This window comes from Phyllostomus hastatus, unplaced genomic scaffold (genome assembly GCF_019186645.2).
Source record: "Phyllostomus hastatus isolate PE091 unplaced genomic scaffold, TTU_PhHast_1.1 phas_contig_34, whole genome shotgun sequence".
In the NCBI taxonomy this organism is placed as follows: Eukaryota; Metazoa; Chordata; class Mammalia; order Chiroptera; family Phyllostomidae; genus Phyllostomus; species Phyllostomus hastatus.
In genome coordinates, this window is record NW_025333857.1 from 59,165,500 (window position 1) to 59,191,164 (window position 25,665).

The 25,665-nt window shown below is 33.1% G+C and overlaps 1 protein-coding gene across 1 annotated transcript in view; it reads right to left on the bottom strand.

Annotated features, from left to right (window-relative positions):
- The window catches only part of SHOC1 (shortage in chiasmata 1), a 63,634-nt gene that overhangs the window by 11,559 nt on the left and 26,410 nt on the right, over nt 1-25,665 (bottom strand). The window contains 15 exon segments of the mRNA XM_045840835.1: nt 1,154-1,265; nt 4,105-4,222; nt 5,853-6,031; nt 7,157-7,226; nt 8,875-8,947; nt 9,971-10,149; nt 12,017-12,121; nt 15,268-15,444; nt 17,320-17,448; nt 18,696-19,213; nt 19,344-19,458; nt 20,381-20,423; nt 20,426-20,465; nt 23,624-23,732; nt 24,818-24,919. Coding sequence (XP_045696791.1) covers nt 1,154-1,265; nt 4,105-4,222; nt 5,853-6,031; nt 7,157-7,226; nt 8,875-8,947; nt 9,971-10,149; nt 12,017-12,121; nt 15,268-15,444; nt 17,320-17,448; nt 18,696-19,213; nt 19,344-19,458; nt 20,381-20,423; nt 20,426-20,465; nt 23,624-23,732; nt 24,818-24,919 — 2,069 coding nt within the window.

Below are 25,665 nucleotides of genomic sequence, written 5' to 3' on the forward strand. Positions count from 1 at the left end.
ATGGGCTTCTATTTTATGAAAAAGTTAAAATCACACTGGAAGTAGTAGGGGAAAAGCTACAAAAGATGTAAAATAGCTAGTGGTAGTTTCAGCAAGAAAGGCTCACGAGTCCCCCGAAGTCCTAGACATGAAGAGAGCAGCCTACATACAGAATGCCCCTATTTGGGTGAAGTCCTTTGTAGACAGGGATCTGGCTACTCCTAAAGGCAATAGAAAATATGTTTAAAATAGATAATGTGCTCCAAATGCTTACTTAAGGAAGATGAGGAAGCAGCAGTTCATGGACTTCTAGGGATCTCTGTGTAAATGGTCTAGAATTCTCTTTTTCCTTTCACACAATTTTTCATAGAGTAAATAATTCAGGGAGTGCCTTACTCTAACAATAATTTATGTAACTATGGACTAAAAGAGTTTTCCAAAATGACATTTCTCCCCAAGTAATTGTTTTTTTAAGAACCTTAAATATGTAAGACACAGTATCTCTTAAGAATCCCTCTAACAGAGCTTCATGTTTCCATTGTATAATTTTTATATTGTTAGCATTTTATCATAATAGTTGTCATTAATTCATACTCTATAACATCAAACTGGCTTTTGCTTCCCATTCCACCCTATTAAAATACTTTTTTTGTGATTTGTACTCCAATCAAGCAAACATCAGGGAGATTCAGTCAAGAATTTATATATCTTAAATTCTAAGCTATATGGGTTTTTTAAGACAATTTCTCACTCTTTTAAAAACCAGCTTATTTACAGGTACTCCCTACTTAGCTCACAGGAAATCCCATATTACCAATCATGGGTTAATTTATCACCCCCCTTCAAGAAACATAGTGGGTAGGATTTAGTTTTTAAAGTTTTTGACACTCTAATTATCCTATAAATATATTTAACAATAGGTCCATATACAATATTAAAGATTCTATATTTGCTTTGTCTTAAAGTATGTTAAAAATTATAAGGCACCAAAGAAGGTTGGTAATAGGCATTTTCCACGGTGATGTTTTGGCACTTGTGACTCACTTGGAAAGTCATGGAAGAAATCATAATAGATTAAGGTTAAGCTGTGTCTATAGTAAAGCTAAAAATAAATTACATGGCTATACATATATTTTAATTTATTTGATTTATATTTTTTACTGTATAGCTTTACCTGCAAAATTATGGCAGTGTGTTCATCAACTGTCACTACTACATAGCACTCCGTCCCTCCAAAGAATTTCAAAGACTCACTGCAGCATCTCTCCACTAGGGTGATATTATAGCTGTAAAATACAATATTTTGGGGTGACATAATGAAATAGCTAAGAAAAATTTTTTGAGAAAAGCTGTATTGTCCTCCTACATATTAAATGATTTGAACTGTGCTTTTTCTTTTATACATCAATTTATTCTACATTACAAATTTAAGGGATGAAATTGTGATTTATTCAGTATATATAACAAATTAGTTGGCTATTTGTTGCCTTACGTACTTTGCTAAGTATTACTTTACCTAATACTATTTCATATGTACTGACCAATTTGTTCTGCTCTTTAAATAATAATTAATGAAACCAAAACATCATGCTATTAGACTAAATATTTTGCATTTATCAGGATTTTCTCTTTCTCCTTAAAACACTTAAATTTTAACCACCTTTTTGTAGCTCAGAAGTTTCTGTGACTGTCTCACAGTTTTGATATAAATACAAAAGCAGGGAAAATAAATCTGCATTTTAACTAAGGTCATAGCACCATTATTCCTTCTTGAGATATAGCCCACCATCCAATATTCCTGAGACAACTGTGTGCTTTGGTAAAGTTGTATATGATTTTAAAATGCTCAGTGCTGGTATGATCTTAGAACTAAAGGTCTAAAAACTGGAAAATTCATTTAGACCTTTATAATCCTGTTTCACAGGCAGTATTTAAAGACCTCTAAATGAGAACAGTCACACTCTTTTCTCAGAATAGTCATTCTCTATATTATCAGTGACTCAAGATATAACCTAACCATGTAATTCACAGAATAAGCCCACATAAAATGTTCTTATTTGCTAGTAACAAAAGAAGTGCAATTAAAATATAAATTTAAACAATGAAATCTTTTATCCACAAAATTGATTTATCTTTTAAGTATATTTTATTTATTATGCTATTACAGTTGTACCATTTTTTCCTCCCCTTTATCCTCCTCCACCCTGTACCCCTCTCCCACCAGCATTTCCCCCCCTTAATTCATGTCCAGAGGTTGTACATATAAGCTCTTTGGCTTCTCAATTTCCTCTATTATTGTCAACCTCCTCTTGTCTATTTTGTACCTGCCAATTATGCTTCTTATTCCCTGTACCTTTTCCCCCCATTCTCCCTCTCCCCACTGATAAATCTCTATGTGATCTCCAATTCTGTGACTCTGTTCCTGTTCTAGTTGTTTGCTTAGGTTTTTTTTTTCTTTTTAGGTTCAGTTGTTGATAGTTGTGAATTTGTTGTCATTTTACTGTTCATAGTTTTTGATCTTCTTCTATTTTTTAGATAAGTCCCTTTAGCATCTCATATAGTAAGGGCTTGGTAATGATGAACTCCTTTAACTTTACCTTATCTGGGAAACACTTTATCTGCCCTCGCATTCTAAATGATAGCTTTGCTGGATAGAGTCATCTTGAATGTAGGTCCTTGCTTTTCATGACTTTTATTATTTATTTTCAGCCCCTTCTCGCCTGTAAGGTTTCTTTTGAGAAATCAGCTGATAGTCTTATGGGAATTCCTTTGTAGGTAACTGTCTCCTGTTCTCTTGCTGCTTTTAAGATTCTTTATCCTTAATCTTGGGCAATTTAATTATGATGCATCTTGGTGAGTTTCTTTTCGGATCTAACTTCTTTGGGACACTCTGAGCTTCCTGGACTTGCATGTCTATTTCCTTTGCCAGATTGGGGACATTGTCCTTCCTTATACTTTCAAGTAAGTTTTCAATTTCTTTCTCTTCCTCTTCTCTTTCTAGCACCCCTATGATTTGGATGTTGGAATGTTTAAAGTTTTCCCAGAGATTCCTAAGCCTCTCCTAAATTTTTGAATTCTTATTTCTTCATTCTGTTCTGGTTGAATATTTATTTCTTCTTTTTGTTTTAAATTGTTGATTTGAGTCCCAGTTTCCTTCCCTTCACTGTTGGTTTCCTGTATATTTTCCTTCATTTCACTTTGCATAGCCTTCACTTCTTCCTTTATTTTGTGTCTGTACTCAATCATTTCTGTGACCATCCTGATTACCAGTGTTTTAAACTCTGCATCTGATAGGTTGGCCATCTCCTCATCACTTAGTTTTTTTTTTTCTGGAGTTTTGATTTGTTCTTTTATTTGGGCTATATTTCTTTGTCTCGGTGTACCTGTTACATTGTAAGGGGTGGAGACTTATATATTTGCCAGGCAGGGAAAACTGCTTCCTGTGTTGTGGTGCTGTATGTGGGGGAGGGGTCAGAAAGGAAACAATGCTGCTTGCTTGGCTTTCACTCCACTTTCAAGAGACAGGCAGTTCCTCCTGCTGCCACAACTCCCACAGAATTTTATAGCCAGAGGTTCTGAGGCTTTATTTTGCCAATGCTGAAACCCTGGGTTGCTCAGTCTGTCTCACTCCCCAGTTGTTCCTACCAGTTTATCTGCATGCTAATGTGAGACTTCCCAGTTCATCAGCCACCACCTTGCCACACGTCCGCTCTGCTCCTGGTGCCTGTCTCTGCCCCTCCTAGCAGTCTGGATAACTGTTTCTTTAACTCCTCAGTCGTTAGACTTCCATACAGTTCGATTTTCTGGCAGTTCTGGTTGTTTTTTGTTTTTAAATTGGTTGTTTCCTTCTTTTGGTTGTGCAAGGAAGTGAACCCTATCTTTCTACACCTCTATCTTGGCTAAAAACAACAAAATTGATTTATATTAACAAAAAATAACATTTAATAATTATGATGGTATACTAGAAGGAAAGCAATGTATACTGACATAAGCTTTCTGGAAAACTTTCTGTGTAATATAATACCAGGCCTGAATCCAAGACAAATAGTGCCATGTATTTAGCATATTGTTTAGCCATTAGGATATATATATACCTTTGCTAGAGTTATGAAATAAATAACTTACTTGGATTCGAGCAACTGAAGTATTTCTGGAGTATTAAGAAGTCCTTCAGATGCAAAAAACACATAGGGAATCTGAATATCCAAAAGAAAACCACCAAAACTATCCAGCAAATTGCTTCCTAAATAAGAGAAAATTTATAGATATTTCTCTTTTTTCTCATCCCTTGGCTCTTTCTGGTTTCTTATTAAACATGAGAATAACAGATATGTTTAAGGAGTAGTATAAAAATAATACATATTCATTGTAAACAATTAGAAATTGGAATAATGAAAGGACTGAAGAATAAAATAAAAGCCATATTTTATCCTACTGCCTAGAAATAAACAGAATTAACAGATTTACTAAAACTACCATATACTAAAAACAAAGTTTAGTACATACTTCCAGACTTTTTTCTATATCTTTGCTTATATATACTCACACATGTACACTCACTTAAAAAGAAAAAGAAAAAACAGGATAATAATATATGTGGATGTTAAAATCTGCTTTATTCACTTAAGTGAATATTGGGCATTTGCTATGTAAATATAAACTGATCAAAATTTGAAATTATGCACAATAACCCATAAGGAATGATACAGATCAATAAGAAAAGAATAAATGCCTCAACAGACAATGGATATAGACAAGCATTTTACAAAAGAATGGCTGTACAAGATCAATTCACATATGAAAATACATGAATAATCACAGATGTACAGATATACACAACTATAAAATGTTTTCTGACTATAATTTTGTCAAAGATTTAAAAGATTAGTGTCACCTACTTATTGTAAAGATAAGGGGAAAATATCCTCTCACACTTTCTGTGTAAATATAAATTGGAATAGTATTTCTGGAAGGATTTTTAGCAATATATAAATGTCTCTAGACCTTTGAGCCAGCAATTAATTTTATTTCTTGGAATTCTGATTTCTTAAGACTAATTTCATAAAACTATCTTACAGTAAGAATTAAAGAACTGTAAACATTTCAAATAATGAATTGGCTAATTAAGTTCATCTTTGAGAGAATGAATGAAAGAAGCCTCTAAATATAAATGAGAATGCTTATCTTTTATCTTTTCTTGGGCCTATGTTTCAATTATTTAATCAATTTAACGTTTAATTCTAAATATCAAAGATTCTAAACAATAATTATGGTATATTTTAGAATTGGGTTGAAATGACTCAATTCAAACTTCCCACCCATGCTTGAAGAGGATGCGAAGTAACTTATGACAACTGTTGAAAGTAAACATCTACCTGCTTTTTAATTTCAATGGTCTGAGAATTCACAACCTCAGGCATGTGAGGTGAGAAACACCAAGAAACCAAAGGATATATGAAGTGGTTTTAGACTCTTTCCTAAGTATTTGTGTATAATACTTTGTTGCTTATTAAAACTTTTCTGAATCAATCAATATATTATTACATAATTTTTCTCTAAAATGTAATAAAATATTATAAAATAAAAGTACCAAATTGATATTAGATAAAATTGTAATAAATTTTGTTATTACAGGTAAACTTTAGAAGTTAAAGGGATGAAGATAAATATAATCAGTATAGTTTACTTTGCAAATGATAAATATGAGGTAAGAGATAGTTAGAGAACTTGTTCAATGTCATATAGATAGTGGTAAAATTAGAACTGAATCTCAAGTCTTATGTCGTAGATTATTCTCTTTCCATTGATCAGAAACAGGAAACAAAAATTTTATATCCTGATGGAACAAAAAATTTTTTGGTTTATATTCTTACTCTTTAAAACCGTGTCTGGAAGAATCACTTTAAAGGCCATGAATGGAATATTCAATTTTTCACAGTGTTTAGTCCAACAAGAGTTTTCTCCATGATTGTATTCCACCACAAATGAGAAATTACTCCAGGGGAAATCTGCTCCAATACATTGATTATGTACTACTACACAGGAACTTGTACTGAAGACAAAAAAAGCCAAGAAAATGGAATTATATTTGTACCATTATTTACTTAGAATGCTAAAAGATAACTGTTTTTGGTGTATTTTATTCTTCTCTAATCTATGCCTACTTATCTTAGAAAAGCACTGGTATATTTTCTGTTGATTTGTTCTCCACTTGTGTTAATCTCTTTATTTTTATTTTTTGATGGTCACACTTTTTTTAACCCAAATATGAAAAACTATATACTATTCCACATTCTCAAATGCAAGGGTCCTTAATATTATTATTACCTGAGTCTTATCCATAACATATAAATTACCAGGAGAAATCAATACCATTTTCCTACAAATGTAAGGGTTTAATCTTTGAGAAGCTATGTAATAACATACTATCTAACAACTGTGAAATGGGGATACTTTTTTTCTCAATGGGCTTCATAGGTGATTTGACAATAACAAAAAAGATGGATATTTAATTTATCTTCACCATGTTTGAATTTCATACAACAGCACATACTAAAATTAAAGTTCTCTACCACTGCTTTCTGCCCAGAGTAATCTAGATAGATAAAAGGTAAAAGGTTATCCATGTATAGCTTTTAGGAACTTCTATTTGATTTACATCCTCTTTTTTTATTATTTAGATCCAATATTAGAAATAAATAATTTCTAGATAAAAGAAGGCAAAATAAAAACAGTTTTAGACAAGTCAACACTAAATTTATCACTAGCAGTCCTCACTGAAAGAATTTGTACTTTTGTACTTCAGGATGAGAGAGAACCCAAAACAAATGAAGGAAATACAAGAAACAATGCTGAGCAAAAAAAAAAAAAAAAAAACCTAGTAAAATCTTGTAAGTCTAAATAAGCACTTTCTGTACTGACAATGACAATAATAATGATCATCTAGGGATATTGAAGCAAGACTGAACTAAAATTCTGGACAACAATAATATATAACACAAGCCAATGAACTAAATTAAAATGCTCTATGTAAAACATTTTTCAGGAAAAGGGTAGAGACATTAATTAATTTCAGATTTTATTAACCCTTTTATAAAAGTTAAGTTCTAGGAGAAATTGTGCTTTCCCTCTGGAATTTGTGTGTTTGCTCCCCATAGATGAAGAAATACATTCTTACCCATCTATAACACCTGCAGATTCCAGATAGTCTCTTCTTTTGTTTGAATGTAAGACAGTCAATGTTAAACCTGTTAGAAAAAAATAGTAATGAAAGAAAGGGTTTTTTTTTTTTTTCAGTATTTTTTTTCCATTCTAACACAAGGACATGCTTATTGATTTTTTTTCAGAGCCAGGGAAAAGGAGGGACAGACAAAAAAAAAAAAATCAATTTGAAAGAGAAACATCCATCAGTTGCCTCTCAGACATACCCCGACCAGGGACCAAACCAGCAGCCTCGGCATATGCCCTCACTGGGAGTTGAACACATGACCTTTCAGTTTATGTAATGATGCTCCAACCAACTGAGCCACACAGGCCAGGGCTTTCAGGGGTTGTTCACATGTAATTTTTAGATGCGTCATATATTTCACTACCACTAAAATGAATACAATCTGAGGGGTTATTTTTCTAGGTCTAGGGAGCAGAAAGTCTAAAATGTAGGAAATATTTCTGGTGTGTGTATATTGTGTGTAGTATGAGCATGGGAGTTCTGAATTTTTTATGTAAAATAATAAAATGGATCAAAAACTTAATTTTAAAATGACCAGGTAAAACCCACTCACCAATTCTGTGCAGTTATTTTTATTTTGCTAAAAATCATGCTAGATTTTACCCTTTTTCTCTAGTAAAAATTTAAGTACATAACTAAACATCAAGAGACTGCATTTCAATTTAAATTTCATGTTACTATTTTTTAAGAAAATATAATAAACAACAAAAAATTCTGTATCCACACATATAGTTGATTTTTTACAGATATAATTGATTTAAGAATAGCTAATTCTAGTTAAAATATATTCTACACTCCATTAGTGTACTCTTTCAACTGGAAATTTCACAATGGTATGATGTAGTAACAACCAAGTAGTACTTAATAATTTCATGGTTACTTGAATTGATATGACAAGTTTTAGAAGCAATAAGAAGGAATAGAGTATGATTTCTCTTTTATAATTTATAAGGTTATATTTTTAGAAGCTAATCTCCTTTTAAATCATAATGATTTGTATTAGCTATGACTCCAAAGAAGATTCCTTGCTAAGTGCATTATGAGGATCTGGCAAACACATAAATGATGGACCTAGCTTCTATCTGAGAAAGACACAGGGGAAGCAGTTATCATCTGGGGAAAGCTGGGTTTCACTTAAGATACCGAGGTGAAGAAGAGTTTACATATAAGCAATGAGTTCCACAGCACAAGGTGGAAAGGGCTGGCACAGCGGGCAGCAGGGGGCAGAAGAGTGAACTGAAGAATGACAGTGGAACGAGAAAGACCTAGGTTCGAATTCTGATTCCCTCACTTAGTACCTATGAGACTTGGCATACTACATCACCTTTATGAACTTTAGTGTCTTTATTTGTAAAATAGAGTTAGTAAGACCTATTCATAGAGCTGTTGTAAATAGTATTGTTTAGCAACTAGTAGATAGTCAATAAAAGATATCAATTGATAATAATATATACATTATTTAAATTTAGCATATATTATAGCATATTTATATTGCAGATGTATAGTCCAGATCGATTGAAAAACTTGTTACATACCACTGAGTTATTTACTTTTAAAGGATACATTTTATGGTATATCAATTATATCTTAATTTTAAACTTGGTTTAATTAATACATTTTTATATTCAAGAATGTTATCAAATGATGCATGATTAAAAACTGCCTACCTTCCATTTTGTTAAGGATTTCAATGAGCAAATGTTTTTCACCATCTGAGTCCATTCTTATTATAATCAGCACCTGACCAAACATAAGAATTTCTCATATATGTATATTTGAATAATTATTCTTTTCCATAGTTTTGCTACAGTGACAAAATAAACTTAATTGGTTATATGAAACTAATGGCAATAAGATCACAAAGTAAATATTTGTGTTGTAAAAGATATCATGCTGAAATACAAAGGAATAAATTCTGCTAAGATCAAATATTAATGAGAAGAGAAATTTGCAGTAGGACATTCTTAGCATTCTTCAAGTATTCCCATGCAGGTGATTCTATTTAGACATAAGCTGTCTCTCCCTGTATTATGTGAATTTGTTGGAGAAAACCATTGATTTGCTGCTATACTTTCCTACCCACCATTGCAGTTTTTCTTTTTGGTGGGGCAACAAATCAATTTCAAATTTAAATTTTTTACTGATTGTTTTACTTGATATTAATGACTTAAGCAAGTTACCAAATAACCTAAAGTTGGGGATTAAAATATTGGAGGGCCAAAGAGAGAAAAAAAGGCCAATTTGTAACCATATTTTATGTAAAACATCTGAAATGCTTTTGTGCTTGAAAAGATTTTAAAAAGCATTTTCTCTTAAATAATTATGAATGCCACCATCATGTACTTGAGGCCAGGTAAGCAAAAATTTCCAATATAATCCAAGGCATAAAATAAGTGCTTTTTTTTTTGTAGAATCACATCAGATGAGATTTTGGCTCAATATCTAAAAATAAATTATTGTAGTTCTACTACTGGGTATATGTTCATGAACTTACAAGTATCAGACAAAATTTTTGATATTTGGAGAAGCAATCCATAGAAAACTGCGTATAATAAAAATTACTTTTAAAATCAAGACATGAATAATGACACAAACCATCCTTTCTCTGGGTCTGATTCTCTTCTGTTCACTTAGTTAAGAAAACTGTCAAGGGACCAAATAGTATAAACTATCTTATAATTTCAAAATTAAGTGCAAAAAAGTATCTGACATTCAGTTCTTACTTAAGCTAAGTACTGTTGTCTGCTTTATTCTAGTACTTGCCTTAATTTGCTGTTCACTTTGCATCCAATTTAGTATCTGACTTTGTAATTCTTGTATTTTGTAGTTGGTTTCAGGCTTTCTTCCCTTAATAAATTGTACAATCTCTAGCTGTCTCCAAATGTCATCCAAATAGGAAGCTAAAATGCTTTTGTACACATGTTTTGCATTTGACAAATATCCTGTTAAAAACAAAAGTTAGGGGGAGAAAGCATGACTTTTTCTTCCTTGAGAAACTCCATGGTAAAAACCTGAAAGGAAATAACAGTCATAACACAGACAAAAAAAGAACGAAAACTTCCTTCAATCCTTTTCTGATTTTGAAACAGTATCTTAGCCTTGAAACTTGCGGTTTGCAAGCTTGGGAGAAGTAGCAAACACAGCTTGGACAAGATACAGAATTCTGGAAGGGACCAGGGCAGGCAGCCAGACCCCCACAGGCCTTTCTTCTGCACTGGAGAGAGGGAAGGAGAGGAGGACAAATAACTTGCTCTGTGATTTCAGGATGTTTAGAGGAGTAAAAAAAGCCCTCCACTAAAAAATGTCTAAGGCAGTTAGGCTATTCATTATGGCTTGGTACCTAGGGCTTAAGAAGTTAGCTTTCTCACAAGGATTTTATTTTTATAATATTCTTCAAGGTAGTCAAATAGTAATGCCAAAATTTAATTTAGTAAATGCATTTCTTTGAGGAGCAAAAACAATTCTAGTGTAAACTCTCTGGTCTCACTTAATCCTAGGGTAAACTGTACAGTACTTAAAGGTGAATATGTTTCAAGCAATCCTTCTACAATTTCTCTAATTCAAGGTTTTGATAAGTATTGAGCAGAATAACAAATGTACTCTCTCTACAGCACAGGGAGCTCAGATATGCTAGAATCTGATATTCTGCCTTACTATTATACTTTAACATCAGCCTAGCTGTTGGTAGGACTAACAATCTTTTATGGAAGCGAAAAAGTTTAATGAAGACAGGTGACTAAATATGCAGAAGGGCATGTGACACTATACCCTTACACTAAGTCCAGGTACTGTAAATTAGGGATATAGCTCCCAATCCTTACTTGTCTGGGGATGAAGATAAGAAAAACTGATCCAGCATCAACCCAGGTGGTTTAATTGGAAAAGAAAGGAAAAGCACCATGCTGGACTTTCTAAGAGTGGCTGTAATTTAGTTATAATTAATTTAGTTATAATTACTTGGCCAGATGACATAATAGTTAGCCAAGTGTTATAACTCCTAGTGTTATAGAGGGAGTATAATTATAACTCACTGCTGCTCAATACTTATGTTTAGAGCCATGGATTAGAGAAATAATATTTGTCTGAGTCATAGATAAGAAGAAATGCCTGGGTCAGAGATCAGAGAAAATTATTTTCACTTTATATTTGAAATAGTTCCTAAAAACTCTAAATTATAAAACATAATCCTATAAGTGTACCATTACTAAACAAGTCTCAATAATTCTGTGATAAGGGGCTAAAGTGGTAATATAGTAAGATATTTTAATGATTCTGATAGTTTAGAAAAGATCTTCAGAATCATAAAATTGTCAATACATTGAAATCAGTTTTATCACTCAAGTAGTTTATATCCTCATTTACATACACAACCAAAAAATGCAAAAGATCTTACTACTAATAATTTAGTCATATTTCATCCAGCAAAGATTAAAAGCCACAGACATTCAATAAGGGCCTAAAATGTATATGGCAACATGTCATCTTACACTAAAAATTAATGCATGATAATGATTATACTATCAAATATGCTTAAAGCCACCAGGACTCTGTAATTCAGGACTAGATGAGGGAATCCTAAACCTATATTTTAGGTGATGATAATTGTTATAATTAATTCCTTTTAATGAATATAAACAAAGTAAAATATCTATTTCATTAAATTATGTTAAAATGTATATAATGTTTAACAGTGAAGTAAAAGAAGCTATGCAGTTTCTTATAAGTTTCATACTTTTCAGAAAATTAAGTTATTTTGGATAAAATATTTCAATAGGAAGAAAAGGAAAATTGAAAATTTCCCCCACTGACCCAATGCTGTGTCCAAGCTACAGGTTAAAAGGATATCTCGAATCGTGACCAGAAGGTGTAAGAGACCTGCGTGCTTGAATGTCATTTCTCTCTCATCATTTGTACCTAAGTAATCAAAAACAAATTTAAAAACATAGGATATATATTAGAATTTTAGAATATGTATCATAATGTTTAACATAATAGCTAATATGTATTATGGAGTGTTTACTATGCCAGGCTGTGTATAAGGTGGCTATTTCATTAAATTTATACAATAACCCTATCAGGCAAGTTTATTATGGTCCTTGTTTTATGGGTGAGGAACTAGTCTTAATGACATTAAGTAACTATCCAAGGTCAACTTGTGAATAAATGGTGGGGCTAGCATTGAAACCCAGTCAGCTAACTTTAGAGCTCATAACTCTTTTTGCTTCCAAAGAATATTTAATTATTTCTACTCTTGGTAGGAAAAAAGGTCAATAATTTCTAGTTATGAAACAAGAAAAAAATTAAACTCATAGCTTGCCAACTGGTTAAACTAAAGGTAAAGAATCATAACCTAAAGCAATACCTTTGAATGGAAGTAGACACCTGAGAATATTTGTCTAAAGATATGACTTAAAAAAGAGATGTATTCACAGGGACAGGCCAATTGTCTTTTGATAAAGATAGCTTGAATTTCATTGTGTACAGAAGTGAGAGCAAGAAGACAAGATTCTAGACCCACTGTCCCAATTTAACCAGAGAAACTCTGGTTTTATATAGTTGGATCCCATGAAATATTTATTTTAAGAGAATTCTGCTACAACATCTGAAAATTGATGATCTAATCAATAAAGATAAGGAAAATATGTAGTAGTTAAATATTGGGTATCAAAGGCAACAGAAACTGATTATGGGTAATATATCCATCCCTGGGAATGACCTGTGGAAGCAAATCAATCATCACCTGGATGGGATGAGAACAGAACAGAGAAACCAGATTTGATTTTTTTTATTTTACCCATAGGAGAATATTTTTTACAGTGTAAGTCTGCACCTAATGAAATCTTCCAGCTTTAGTATGTCTGAAAACATCTTTATCTCACCTTTGTTTCTGTGATATGCAGGGTCCAGCAGAAGTAATGCCTGCGTGAGTGTGGTTGGCAGGGTAATAATATGGGTGTAATAATTTATAGTTTTAATTTGAAAATTTCACTTAAAATATCATATGGCATGCTTCAGTGTGATATTTTAATGTTACAGAATTACATGCTTATGATTTTGTAATAAAAAATAGTGGGTGTTATTTGTGCTGGACTCTGTATTTTCACCTAGTATAAAAAACTAGGTTGACGGTTTTTTTCTTCCTCGGTATTTTAAAGATGTTACTCCACTGTCTTCTTCACTTGCATTATTTCTGATGAGAAATCTGATGTCATCCTTATCTTTGTTTCTCCAATGCAATATAGTTTTTTCCTGTGGCGGCTCCTACAAATTTTCTATTTATTACTGATTTTGATCAATTTGATTATGATATGCCTTGGTGCAGCTTTATTATGCTTCTTGTCCTTAGGGTTCATTGAGTTTTTTAGATCTGTGGGTTTGTAGTGAAATTTAGAAATCTTGTGGTCATTATTTCCTCAAATATTTATTCTTCTGTTTACCCTTATTTTGCATCTTATTTGAGAACTATAATTGATAGTATGATAGAATATTTGAAATCGTTTCACAGCCCACTGACACCTTTTTGTTTGTTTCTTTTTAAAATTTTTTTTATCTACCTGTGTTTTATTTGGGTGTTTCTATTGCTATAACTTCAAATTAACTAACATTTTCTTCTGCAATATTTAATCTGCTATTAACCCCATCCAGTGCATTTTTCATCTCATACATTGTAGTATAGTCTCTGGAAGTTTGATTTGGGATACAGTTATAAGTTTCAGTGTCTTTCTCTGGTGATGCTAACATCTTTGTCAGTTCTGAGTTTGTTTTGATTGATTAACCTCATTATGGGTTGTGTTTTTCTGTCTCTTACTATGCCTGATAATCTTTGATTGAATGCCAGACATTGTGGATTTTACCTTGTTGGGAGCTACCTATTTTTGTATTTATATAAATAATCTTTAGCTTTGTTCTGGGATGCAGTTAAGTTCCTTGGAAATAGCTTGATCCTTTGGGTCTTGCTTTTATAATTTGTTAGGCAGATCCAGAGCAGTGCCAAGTCTAGAGATAATTATTCCTCACTACTGAGGCAAAACTTTCCTAAATATTGTAATTAATACCCCACAAAGTATGAGTTTTTCTAGACCAGCTGGTGGCTTATTCTTTGCTCTGTGTGAATGCACAGTGCCATTCCATCAAGCCTCTCAGATGGTTTTGTTTCTGCAAGGTCAGGTAGTTCCCCAACCTCGCATATACTCTATGATATGTATTTTGCTGAATACTTGAGGGAGATGGAGACTCTCTGTAGATCTCCAAGACTCTGTGTAAAGCCCTCTGCTCTAATACTCTACCCTTTTAACTCTAGCTGCCTTGGTCTCCCTGGCTTCCCCATTCTGTTTCCTTAACTCGGACTGCCCACTGGCTCTGCCGCAGACACCTGTGTCTTGGCCTGGCAACTCTTTCGAGGCAGTATCCTAGAATGATGGTAGGACTTGCGTCACCTGTTTGCCATGTGTCAGGAGCACCTGTTCTTCATTGCTTGCTGTCTAGGTTCTTAAAAGTCTAGTCTCATGTATTTTGTCTTTGTCATTTTTTTTCTGTATTTCCAAGAGGGGGTTAAATCTAACCCCTGTTACTCTATCTTGGCCAGAAGCAAATGTCTAGAATTGACTTTAATATGATTTTTTTTACCTCCCTCCTTTTTTTGGAAGGAAACTAGGTGGTTCAGATGCTACCATTAATAGGGTTAATTTTGTTTCTGTAATAGGAATCTGTCAAGTAATAGAGTGTAAGGCAAAAGTAGGTTTACAATTTTGAGTGTGTGGAGCACAGTTTAGTTTTCTATTATTACTTATTAATTATTGTATTATTTTCCATAAAAACAACTGTGAACTTAACTTTGCCCCACCCTGTACATGTCAATGGAGCTTCACTAGGAAGCAACACCAGATGATATCTCTTACCCTTTGCTCCTTACTTAGCTGATTCTCCAGTTTGGGTGTGTGGGTGCCATATGCTGCCTTCATCCATTATTAATTTCTGCATATTCTATATTTTTTACTAATTTGATACATAATCTATAAATGTATACTGTTTTCAATAGTGTAACTTACATTTGCACTCACCTTGATGAATAGCATCACTTACTACTTTTTCTTGTTCCTTTAAGAGGAATCTTGTTTGGTCAAAAATAACAGTGGCAAATTTCCAATTAGCAACAGGGAGAGTACAGAGGCACCCAAGTTTGTTTAAGATAGGAGTAGCTGCTGCTTCTAGGACACAGTATGCTTGGCACTGGCTCTCTGTAAAAATAAAAGCATTAAAGGCAGTGTTTTTATAGAGACTGTGTGCTCTCTTTGACAAACCAGTTTAACATATTACTCTATGGAAGACTGAACTCTAAATTCTTTACTGAGTTAAAAACCACAATATTGTACATAAGATTGTATTAAAGCTACTTTAAGATGTTTGTGCTGAATAAACTAGTAAAAACAAAACACCTTCCCTGTACAATTAGTATAATTGCATGGCTACCTTATTTATTAGAAAGGATTTATTCAGTAACTAACAACATGACAACTATGAAGAGCCATATAAAGAGAAATGAACATTTTTTTCTCTCAACTATTAGCTTACAACCATAAGCCAAACAAATTTATAACAACGAATTGTTTCTGATTTTCACCAGAATACCAAATTTTAAAGACTTGCATAATCACCTAAAGGTCACAAGTAAAACTGAACCAAGGGAATGAAAAAATATTCAAGAACTACTATCGTATTTTCTTACTGACTTTAATAATGACCATGATATTCTGAAGCAGGCTGTTCTTTAGGAGTCAAAGAATATTCTTCCTTATAGCAGAACAAAAAGTTTAATCAGCAGAGGAATCAATAAAGCTTATTTACAACATTCTGATAGTGGGTGAGGGAATAGAAAAGGCAACCACTAGCAGATCATTTTCTAGACTGGGCACAAGAGCCTGAATTGTTTGCTCTCCCCTGTTTTAATGTAGGGAAGCAGCAGTTTCAGAGAAGAAATAACACGTAGTGGACTGGAGTAGGGTGAAGGGGAAGGCAGAAGCAGTGAATAGGGCCTTGCAGATTGGGAAATAACTTGAAAGTAGAAGTGGAATAAAGAAATATCCAAAACAAGTAAAGAAAGCTACCTGGAAAATGAGGTATATCCTAGATACCCAGGAAAGGGCTTTCAAATTAACTTAATTTGAGTGTATCTTAAAAGCATATACTGTATTTTTCAGAATATAAGATGCACCCTCCCCCCAATTTGGGAGGAATAATGGTTGTTAATGTTGCTGTTGAGTTCTGTTTACATTTACATTGGTGAAATATTATGTTATTTATGTTATTAAATATTTTACCACATTTTTTGCTTCAAAATTTTTTTCCTATTTTCCTCCTCTAAAACTGAGGTGCATCTTATGGTCTGAAAAATGTGGTAATATCACAATTTAAGTCTTTTATCTGTTTTGAGTTTATTCTGGTATATGATATAAGTTGGTGGTCCAGTTTCATTTTTTTGCATGTACCAGTCCAGTCCTCCCAACATTATTTATCGAAGAGGCTGTCTTTACTCCATTGTATGCTCCTGCACCCTTTGTCAAATATTAATTGACCACAGAGACTTGGGTTTATCTCTGGGTTCTCTATTCCTTTCCATTGATCTATGTATAGCCAAGTGCTGGAAACAACCTAAGTGCCCATCAGTACATGAGTGGATCAAAAAACAGTGGTACATTTATACAATATAATACTATGCAACAGAAAGAAGGGACTCCTACCCTTCATGACAGCACAGATGGAACTGGGGAATACTACACTAAGTGAAATAAGCCAGGCAGGGTAAGGCAAATACCATATGATCTCACCTATCAGAGGAATCAAAATAAGCTAACAAAAAAAAAAAAAATAGAACCACAGTCATGGAAACATGGAACAGACTGAAAGTGACCAGAGGGGATGGGGGAGGGGGATAATGGTGGAAGGACGGGGAAAGGACTAGACAACATGTATGAATGACCCATGGAAATGGACAATGGTATGGGGATTGACTGTGGGGGTAGGGGGTGGGATGGGTGGAGGAGGGCAAAGGGGGAAATTGGGACAACTGTAATAGAATAACAGTAAAAAATGATTTAAAAAAGTATATAACATACCTGATGCTTGAATCTCAATGACATTATCTGCTCCCCTTTCCTGATTTATTTTCTCTAGAGTTTTATTAGTACAAACAATAGGACTTTCTTCTTGAATAGTCAAAGAATCTTCTTCTTTATTTTGAAATTCTAATAAAAATATTAATTAGCATTATTCAGAAGAAATACTGTTGCTCTACTTAAATGCTTTTTTCTATTATGATCAACATTGTTAAAGTTCTTTGAAACACATCAGTATTAAATTGAACGATTTGGGTGAATGAACCTACCACTGTACTGGGTAGAAAGTCAAATGGTAATAATGGAAAGAACTTTGACATTACACCAGTGTTTCATCCTCAGTCTGACACCAGCTTCAGTTTCCTCATATGTAAAATATGGATAATATACCTACTTTGAATATTGTTGTAAGGATTACACACCAAGTATAGTACTCAACATTTAAAATGACATGTACTCTTCTACTTTACTCCATTGCTCTGTGACTTTCCACATATTTTTATTTCTCTATGTCATGAATCTTTCCCAAGCAGTCCTTCCATCCCATCGTGGGGAATCCTGTCCCAGTCCAATATAGCTTGAGACTGAGTAGGTAACTCTGCCCAATTCTGATGTTTAGTTAGCAAGCCATCTGACTCTCAAACTAAGCTCCTTTTTCTGACCTAACCTTCATTAGTAATAGAGATGATATTTTGGTATATATTTTACTTCTTGTCTTATTTTATAATTGATTCAAGGACAAGATTTTGCGTACATGAATAGTATATAGAACAGTAAGACCTAAATATGTTCTCTTACACATATTTTTGCAGTTATTTCATCTGGGTATGTTAAACATATTCTAGAATACCAATTTTTAAACAGAAGTGAAATGATATGACATTATACTACTTTTGATATTGTTATAAGCAGAATGTAAAATAGTTATAACTCAGAAAGACTTTGGTAAAGGTAAAAAAGACTAATAAGCAATCATTTGGGCAAAGTGTACTTAAGTATACACTAAAATATAAGTTAAAATACTGAGATAGAACTGTCAGCTAAAAGAGAAAAAAGAATGGCAGAATAATAAAAAAGTTTGAAATATTATAAATCTGTATGAATAAGTTATAGAAAGTAAGGTTTACAAACAGGAACTTTTCTTACAAGTTTAAATGTAATTTAAAATTTTTTTTGAAAATACACATCTACATCTATATCTATATCCATATCTTTATCCATGCACAATAAGTATCATGAATCAGTGACATTTTCTTTGACTTTGAAATATAATATTTTCTATCTGGAAGACCTTTATTTTCTTATTGTCTATAATAAATTATACATATAGTCCTTAAACGATCATAGCTATGCCAAAATATTACTAAATTACCTACCATCTTTTTCATCACTATCTGTAACTTCAGTGTTTGAGGTGAAAATTTTATGTTTATTTCGCATCATAATGAAGTCATTCAACAGGTCCAAGTCATTTTCCCTTTTTTTACCATGTTTAAAAGAAGGTTTTTCAATTTTTGAAGATGATCCAGTAGATAGTATTGTGCAATCAAGTTCTGAGCAATCTTTACTTTCTTTATTTTGGATTAGTCTATAAACTAGTTCTGAATCATCCTTCGGTTTTTCTTCCTTTGTTGGACTTTTAACAGAGATATATTTATCAGAAAAACATATTTCTTTTCCTGGAGATGGACTTTTTTGTGGAAATGATAAATTATTATTTGTAGAATCTTCGTCAGTAAGTGCAGCAGATGAGGAACAACTTTTATGGTCTAGCCATGCTGAAAACAGAATAAAAATATCCAAATTACTTCCATGCTTATATGAGTGTCTTATTAGGGTATTAGGGTAACAAATTATTGATATAATTTGATACTTAGGAGTACTTTGTTTACTGCTTTGAAAGTCAGTTTTTGGTCTGAATAAAATAAAAATTTTAAAGAATAAAAATACAGCATATCTCTCTTTTTACTACTACTACTATTACTACAGGGTGGAGGGGAGTATAGGGACAAAAAAATGGGGACAACTGTAATAGCATAATCAATAAAATACAATTAAAAAAAGAAAATATCTTTTTCAAATCTGTAACTGAATATTGATTGTTGGGTTTTTCAGTTCTTGGCACTTAAAAAACAACAACTCAAAAAACAAATAGTCTGTAACAGTTCATAGGGCAAAAGAGATGAAAAATACAATAAACAGAACCACTGAAAATTTCTTATGAAATAAATTTTCACACATTAGGAAAAAAATGAAGTAAAGTTATATCTGGTATTTCATCTTCAAGAAGCCAATATTTACAAAAATCTAAAATACCAATAGTATTCACATAAAAGGTTTATTTCAATCTGTGGAAATATTATGAAGTTAAAATTATTCTAATATTTAGTAGGAGATGGAACTATGATTTGACCAGATTAGTACATTTGATAACATTTTGAAGAATTGATATGATTTATTCAATTAGAAATTCCAATTCATTATAATGAACCTAAACAAGAAGATATATTTGATCAGATTTTACTACAATGACTATCATCTTAGATATTTTGGCTCAGAGCTTTCTGCTTTAATACTGCTACCCTAAATAGAGACAAATCATAATTAATAGAGGAACTGAACTAGTATGACTATGTAACATTATTACCTGTATTATAAACATTAATCCAAAATTAGGATTATGAATTTTAAAATTCTAATTTTGGAACTATGTTTTTTATAATGATGGTAATAATAAACACAATGAAATGGACAATTACATTTCTACTTACTGTACATTTTTGTGTGTACATTTTATTTAGCATTCAAAATCAATTAATCTTTACCTGGAAGCAAAATTGAGTTCAAGCCCCGGCTGGTATGGCTCAGTTGGTTAGGCGTTTTCCCGTGAACCAAAGGGTTGTGGGTTCCATTCCTGGTTGAGGTATGGGCCTGGGCTGCAGGTTCAGTCCCTTGGGGCGTGTGTGGAAGGCAGCCAGTGGATGTTTCCCTCTCACATTCATGTTTCTCACTTTCTCTTCCTCCCTCTTCTCCCCTCCCTCTATAATTAAAAAAAAAAAACTTGAGTTCAAAAAGCTTCTGTGGCTTTCTCATTGCCACAGTGTGTGTAGTATTCATCAGCTTATTTTTCAGAAGTAAGCAAATTACTGAAAAAAGTAAAAGTTTAATACATTAATAATATTAGTTTTTATATAATAAAATTTCTTTTACAAAAAGTATTTTTCTCACTAAAAAGCAAAGTGAAATATTAACTATTTTATAAATGGGTAAACTGAGGTAGAGACTTCCATAGACCAAATTTCAAATACTTCTTTCTCCCCTGGGAGGGTTTGGCAATTTGTCAGCTCTTCAAATGCTCCTGCCTGTTTATAACTTACTCCTCCCTCTATCTCCCTCAGTGAACCTGGAGCCAAAAGAGCCTGAGCTCAAAGGGTTTTAGCACTTTATTCTATAAAATGTGCTAGCACCAACCCTATGTCACTCGAAATAAAAATACGATGCAAGTAAAATTACTCTCCTTGCCACACAAAATAGTAGTTTCAACACAAACTTTTACATAATTGCTATCCCCAAGTTCATTCTAAACCAAAATTTTGGAGTCTCTACTGGCTGAGGATCAGACTATGAAAAAGTTCTGTCTGCTCTCCCTTCTCAGGAAGTGACAGGTCCTGCAGTTTAGCTCAGGCCTTCAATCTTGGCGGGTGTGTGAGTGAGCAAAGAGTGTCTGTTTGCACATTTTGGGGCACTGAAGGGAGGATTATGCAAACAATCCATGTAAATTACAGCCTATCAACAATTATGGAGATACTAGCCTTGGTAGGGAAGTGGGCATTAACTCACAACCCCCTTTGTCTAGTCCCCCAAACCTTCTACTCCCTTCTAAGTGAGAGTTGATGGTATGTGTCTCTGTTCATGTGAAACATGTATGAGCATGCTAGTTATAAGTACTGCTACAATTGACCGTCCTGGCAGCAGAAAGCTAGGTTTGATGTCTAAATCATCCAATTTACCCACATAATCCAAAATCTGGCAAGCAGTGGCAAAATCTGAGAATCTAGACAGTCTTGAACCTTACCAAGGCCTTTGGCAAATAGACTTCTCAGATTGTAGGCAATTATTTTAAAGTGAAAAGGAAGGGGAAATATTTAGGCAAGCCACGTCCAACAGGAGACCATAATATAGACAAATATTCTCATTCTTAATGGAAATCTTTGAAGACTCTTTCTGAATTTGATATCTTCTTTGGTCATACATAAAAATATATTCACAATTCAGTAATCAGTTGACATGGAAATAAAATCTTATGTCATAGACTTTTCTTTTTAGCCCCAGAAAATTTAGCATAGAGTTTTATATGCGGTAGGCACTGAAAATATGTGTTAACTGGGCATGTTTCCATCAAAATGTGTTCTGAAACAAAAGTAATTGGGGCCATAAAAGCAAGTAAAAAATACATTATTATGTATTACTTTTCCCTTCTGTTGTATTTTAATTTTAATACTTTCTGTATTTCATAGTTGAGGTATACATCCATTTTTAAAATAGGGATTTTTAACTTTTTATAGTTCACAAACCAAATACAAGTGATTTACCACTTGTTAGTGAAGGTAGTGGTGATGAGACAACTTCTTCAAACTGTTTCAGATGGCCTTAGTACCTTGGCTAATTTAAGTCTTTTTAAATTTGGTAATTCCTAATGTACAGATATGACTTAAGTTTCATAAATTCTCATTAGATGCTTGAGTTATAACAATAAGTAGATATATAACCTCTGTGATTAAAAGTTTATTATTGTTTAAGTAAATATTTTTTATATCTGATTGAAATTCAAAATTACACTAATTTCTCCTAGTTTCTGTTTCAGTTTGCCAATCTGCTTGAACAGACGGATCCAGCAGTGTGGAATAAATAAAACAGTAAAAGAGCATTAAAAATAACAGTGTAAGTTTTGCAGATAAACATCTGGCACTTTTAGCAAAGGGACTCAAAGCATTTAGACAAATTCTAGGTGGTTTCTATGCTTGTCCCATGCTGTTGTTCAGAGCTCACGTCTGCTACGGGCAGTTCTAATTCATGGTAGAGTTCTCTGTGTCACAGAGGTACATAATTCTTTGCCAGAATATGAAGGCAAGTAGGACCCTTAATGTCAGCCTCCTCCATCTCATACTGTGACACCTTCCAGAAGCCACTAACAGGAGCCTGAGCAGTGTGTGATGAATTGCCCCCAGTAACCGAACAGCATTCTCTCCTGATAGATCAGCAGATCTCAGGTAAGAACTCAAAACCCTGCACATAGCTGCTACTGTTCCCACTCTTGGGGAAAATTTGTGAAAGACTTGTAATTTTTTTGTACTTTCCCTGAAAATGTGCTATTTTAGGACACATTAAATTCCAGGATTACCATAAGGAAGAGGGGACTATACTAGTCATGTTCCTAATTTTGTAAGGGACATAAGGGGCATAAGAAGCAGAGGAATGGGTAGCTTTATTGCAGGACAGCAAATGAGTTGAACTTGGAAAATATTAAGTTACACATATGCCACATGGTACAAGATAGCAACCAAAGCTATCTCAGGCTTCCTTCAGAGGGCAAAGATGCTGGGTTGTTAAGCTATGCAACTTTGGCTCAACCTGGAGCACAATGGTACAGTCCTACTGTAACAGTTCCGAGATTACAGACCATCTGCACAGTAACAGTGGGGTATTGAACAGATTTATGGATCAATACTTGGTGCTGTCTGGTTCCCCCAATACCAATATCACACTGACAGAGGTAAACAAAGTCTGCTGTTAAGTCATGGTATTTGTTATGGAAGCCCTAGCAAATTAGGACACCTCTATGCTGACCTTCATGGCAGTGAGTGCCAAATAGAGGCAGTGCCATTGACAAGCATCCAGTGGCAATATCCTAAGCAGATTGTTCCAATGCCAGAATCTTTTAAACTTTTCAAGTTGTTTATCTTTAATGGTAATATATTCACATTCAAAATACTAAAAGTATAAAAGATCCTGGCTCTATCACTACTAGCTCCCATATTTCCAGGTTACCTGGTTCCCTTCTAGACACAACTAACATTACCTAATACTTCTGTGTCTTTCTAAAATATTCTATGCATATAAAAACAAGTATGTACATGTATATTAATATATTCCCTTCAGTTGCTTGCTGTAGGCACTGTTCTATTTCTTAGACTTTTTTTTCTTTCACAGAGGTATCCTGGAAATTGCCTTTACATGGAGAGATTTAATTAAAAACTGCTTGATCTGAATTGCAATTTGAGTTCTAGGTGTAATCCTTACTTACATTTTACAAATAGTAGAAAATGGAAACATCTGAAGCTCTGTACATAATGAATTCACAGAAGAATGTTGGTTCGTTAGGTGTAGAGGAGATAGTGGCATTTCTAACTCTTCTTCTAACTTTTCTGGAATACACAAAATTTTAAAAATCATAATATTACATAAACATTGAATAAAATTACATATAATGTAGAACTTTTTGCTAGCAGTTATTATGTTCAACAAAAACTTTCAATAAAAACTTGGGTTACTTGAAATATAAAATAACTGTTTTACTTTTCCATCTACACAAGGAATTACACATACATCACCTGGTGTCTCAACTGTGATATTGGTGGTTTTCAAAAAATCCATTGACAACTAAACTTTACTGAGTTTGCTCTATGAGATAAATTCTAAGAGCTCCATGTGTGATTATGCTTTTAATTCTTATGACTTGTGTTGTCAGTACTTAGAGGATAGTACTCTGCATAGTATATACTGGTGATGCTAAGTAAATAGTATTAATGGTGGGTAATCCTCCACCTTAAAAAGTCTGGAGTCTAGGTGACCCAGCAGAGTTATGTATTTATAGGATGGGCTTGACAAACTGATCCTCATTTATTCATAAATAGTATGTTTCTGTCAACTTTCATAAATAAAGAAGTAAACTTCCAAATAGATGATTTACGTAATCTAACTGTAAATGTAACTAAATAAGAGTATCATCAACATAGTTAAGAAGCAACACAATTTAGCATTATACTGGATCAAAAGATGATGCTAAGATTCCAAATTTGATAAAATTATATATTAACAATAATGATAGGATTACTTTGGGAGATTAAAAAAGTTAAATTTACAAAAATATAAAAGGGATTAGCAAGATTGCTTATTCTGAGAGAAAATATAAAATTTTATTTACTGAGTTATGTTATAAGATTTATTTTTTATATATTAATGCTATTTCCCCATTTTTCTTCCTCCATCTTTGTAACTCTCTCTGTATATTATTCAGTTTTGATGCTAGAAGGCTAACGAGTTAATGATAGTACAAATGTAAAGGAACAGATAAAAGAAAAATATGACACCCTGGGTTACAATAATCAAATTTTAAACGTGAAAATTGTCTCATAGACTTTGTAAGTAAATGCATTGTACTTTCACATCATATATAGGTAACCTCTAATAAACTCAATGATTTATCCAAAATTTCCACCTGGTTCATTGCTCTCTGTTTCGTATTGGCTTTGAATGGTCAAAATGTCTGTGGAGCTGCATTTTATATGCTCAATGTCAATTCCATGGTTAGTTGTAACATCTAAAAAGAAAAGGAAGAAAGTCTACTATCAGCCAAAGTGCTAGTGTATTAGATTTTTTGGTAATCTCATTCACTCGTCTTTCCATTAGCATTCCTAGATTTGTGTACTGCTGAAAAGCCCATACCACCCTGCAACTTTGAGCTCTGCTATACTTTCAAATCTTAGTATAGATTAGATTCATTTACTCAGGTCAGCTTTTCAATCCCTTGCTTTGATTTGTAGGCTGATCATTCCCCTGATCGAGTCTTGTATTCAAGAATCCCTTCAAGTTTGTACTCTACAGATAGCAAGCACCCCTGTTCTCAATGGATATCACAAATCCCCTTCACTCCTTGCTAATATTATATGTCTTTCATCATTTTGACTGCAATTTATAAGAGGGGAGTTAAATACTTGGGCTGAAATTGTCACTACAAAGAATTCAACAATATTTACTAAGTCCATCTGGGATGAAACCATCTAAGTTTTAGGTTATGACTCTACCAGCCATCTGATTCCATGCATCATAAACTTACTCGGAGCCTTCTCTACCTAACTAAAGTTAGCATGTAAGTTGTTAGGCTTCGTCATTCTATAAAAAAAAACAACTAAAAAAGTCAGTATAGTCATAAATGTCTTCGATTTATTTGTGTTCAAACAATTAGATTATTTTCAGAGATATTTTAGGTTTGTAAGCATATAAAAAGAAAGATGAGAAGAGTCTCATCAATAATTCTGAAATTTCACCATATTAGCTGCAGAACAC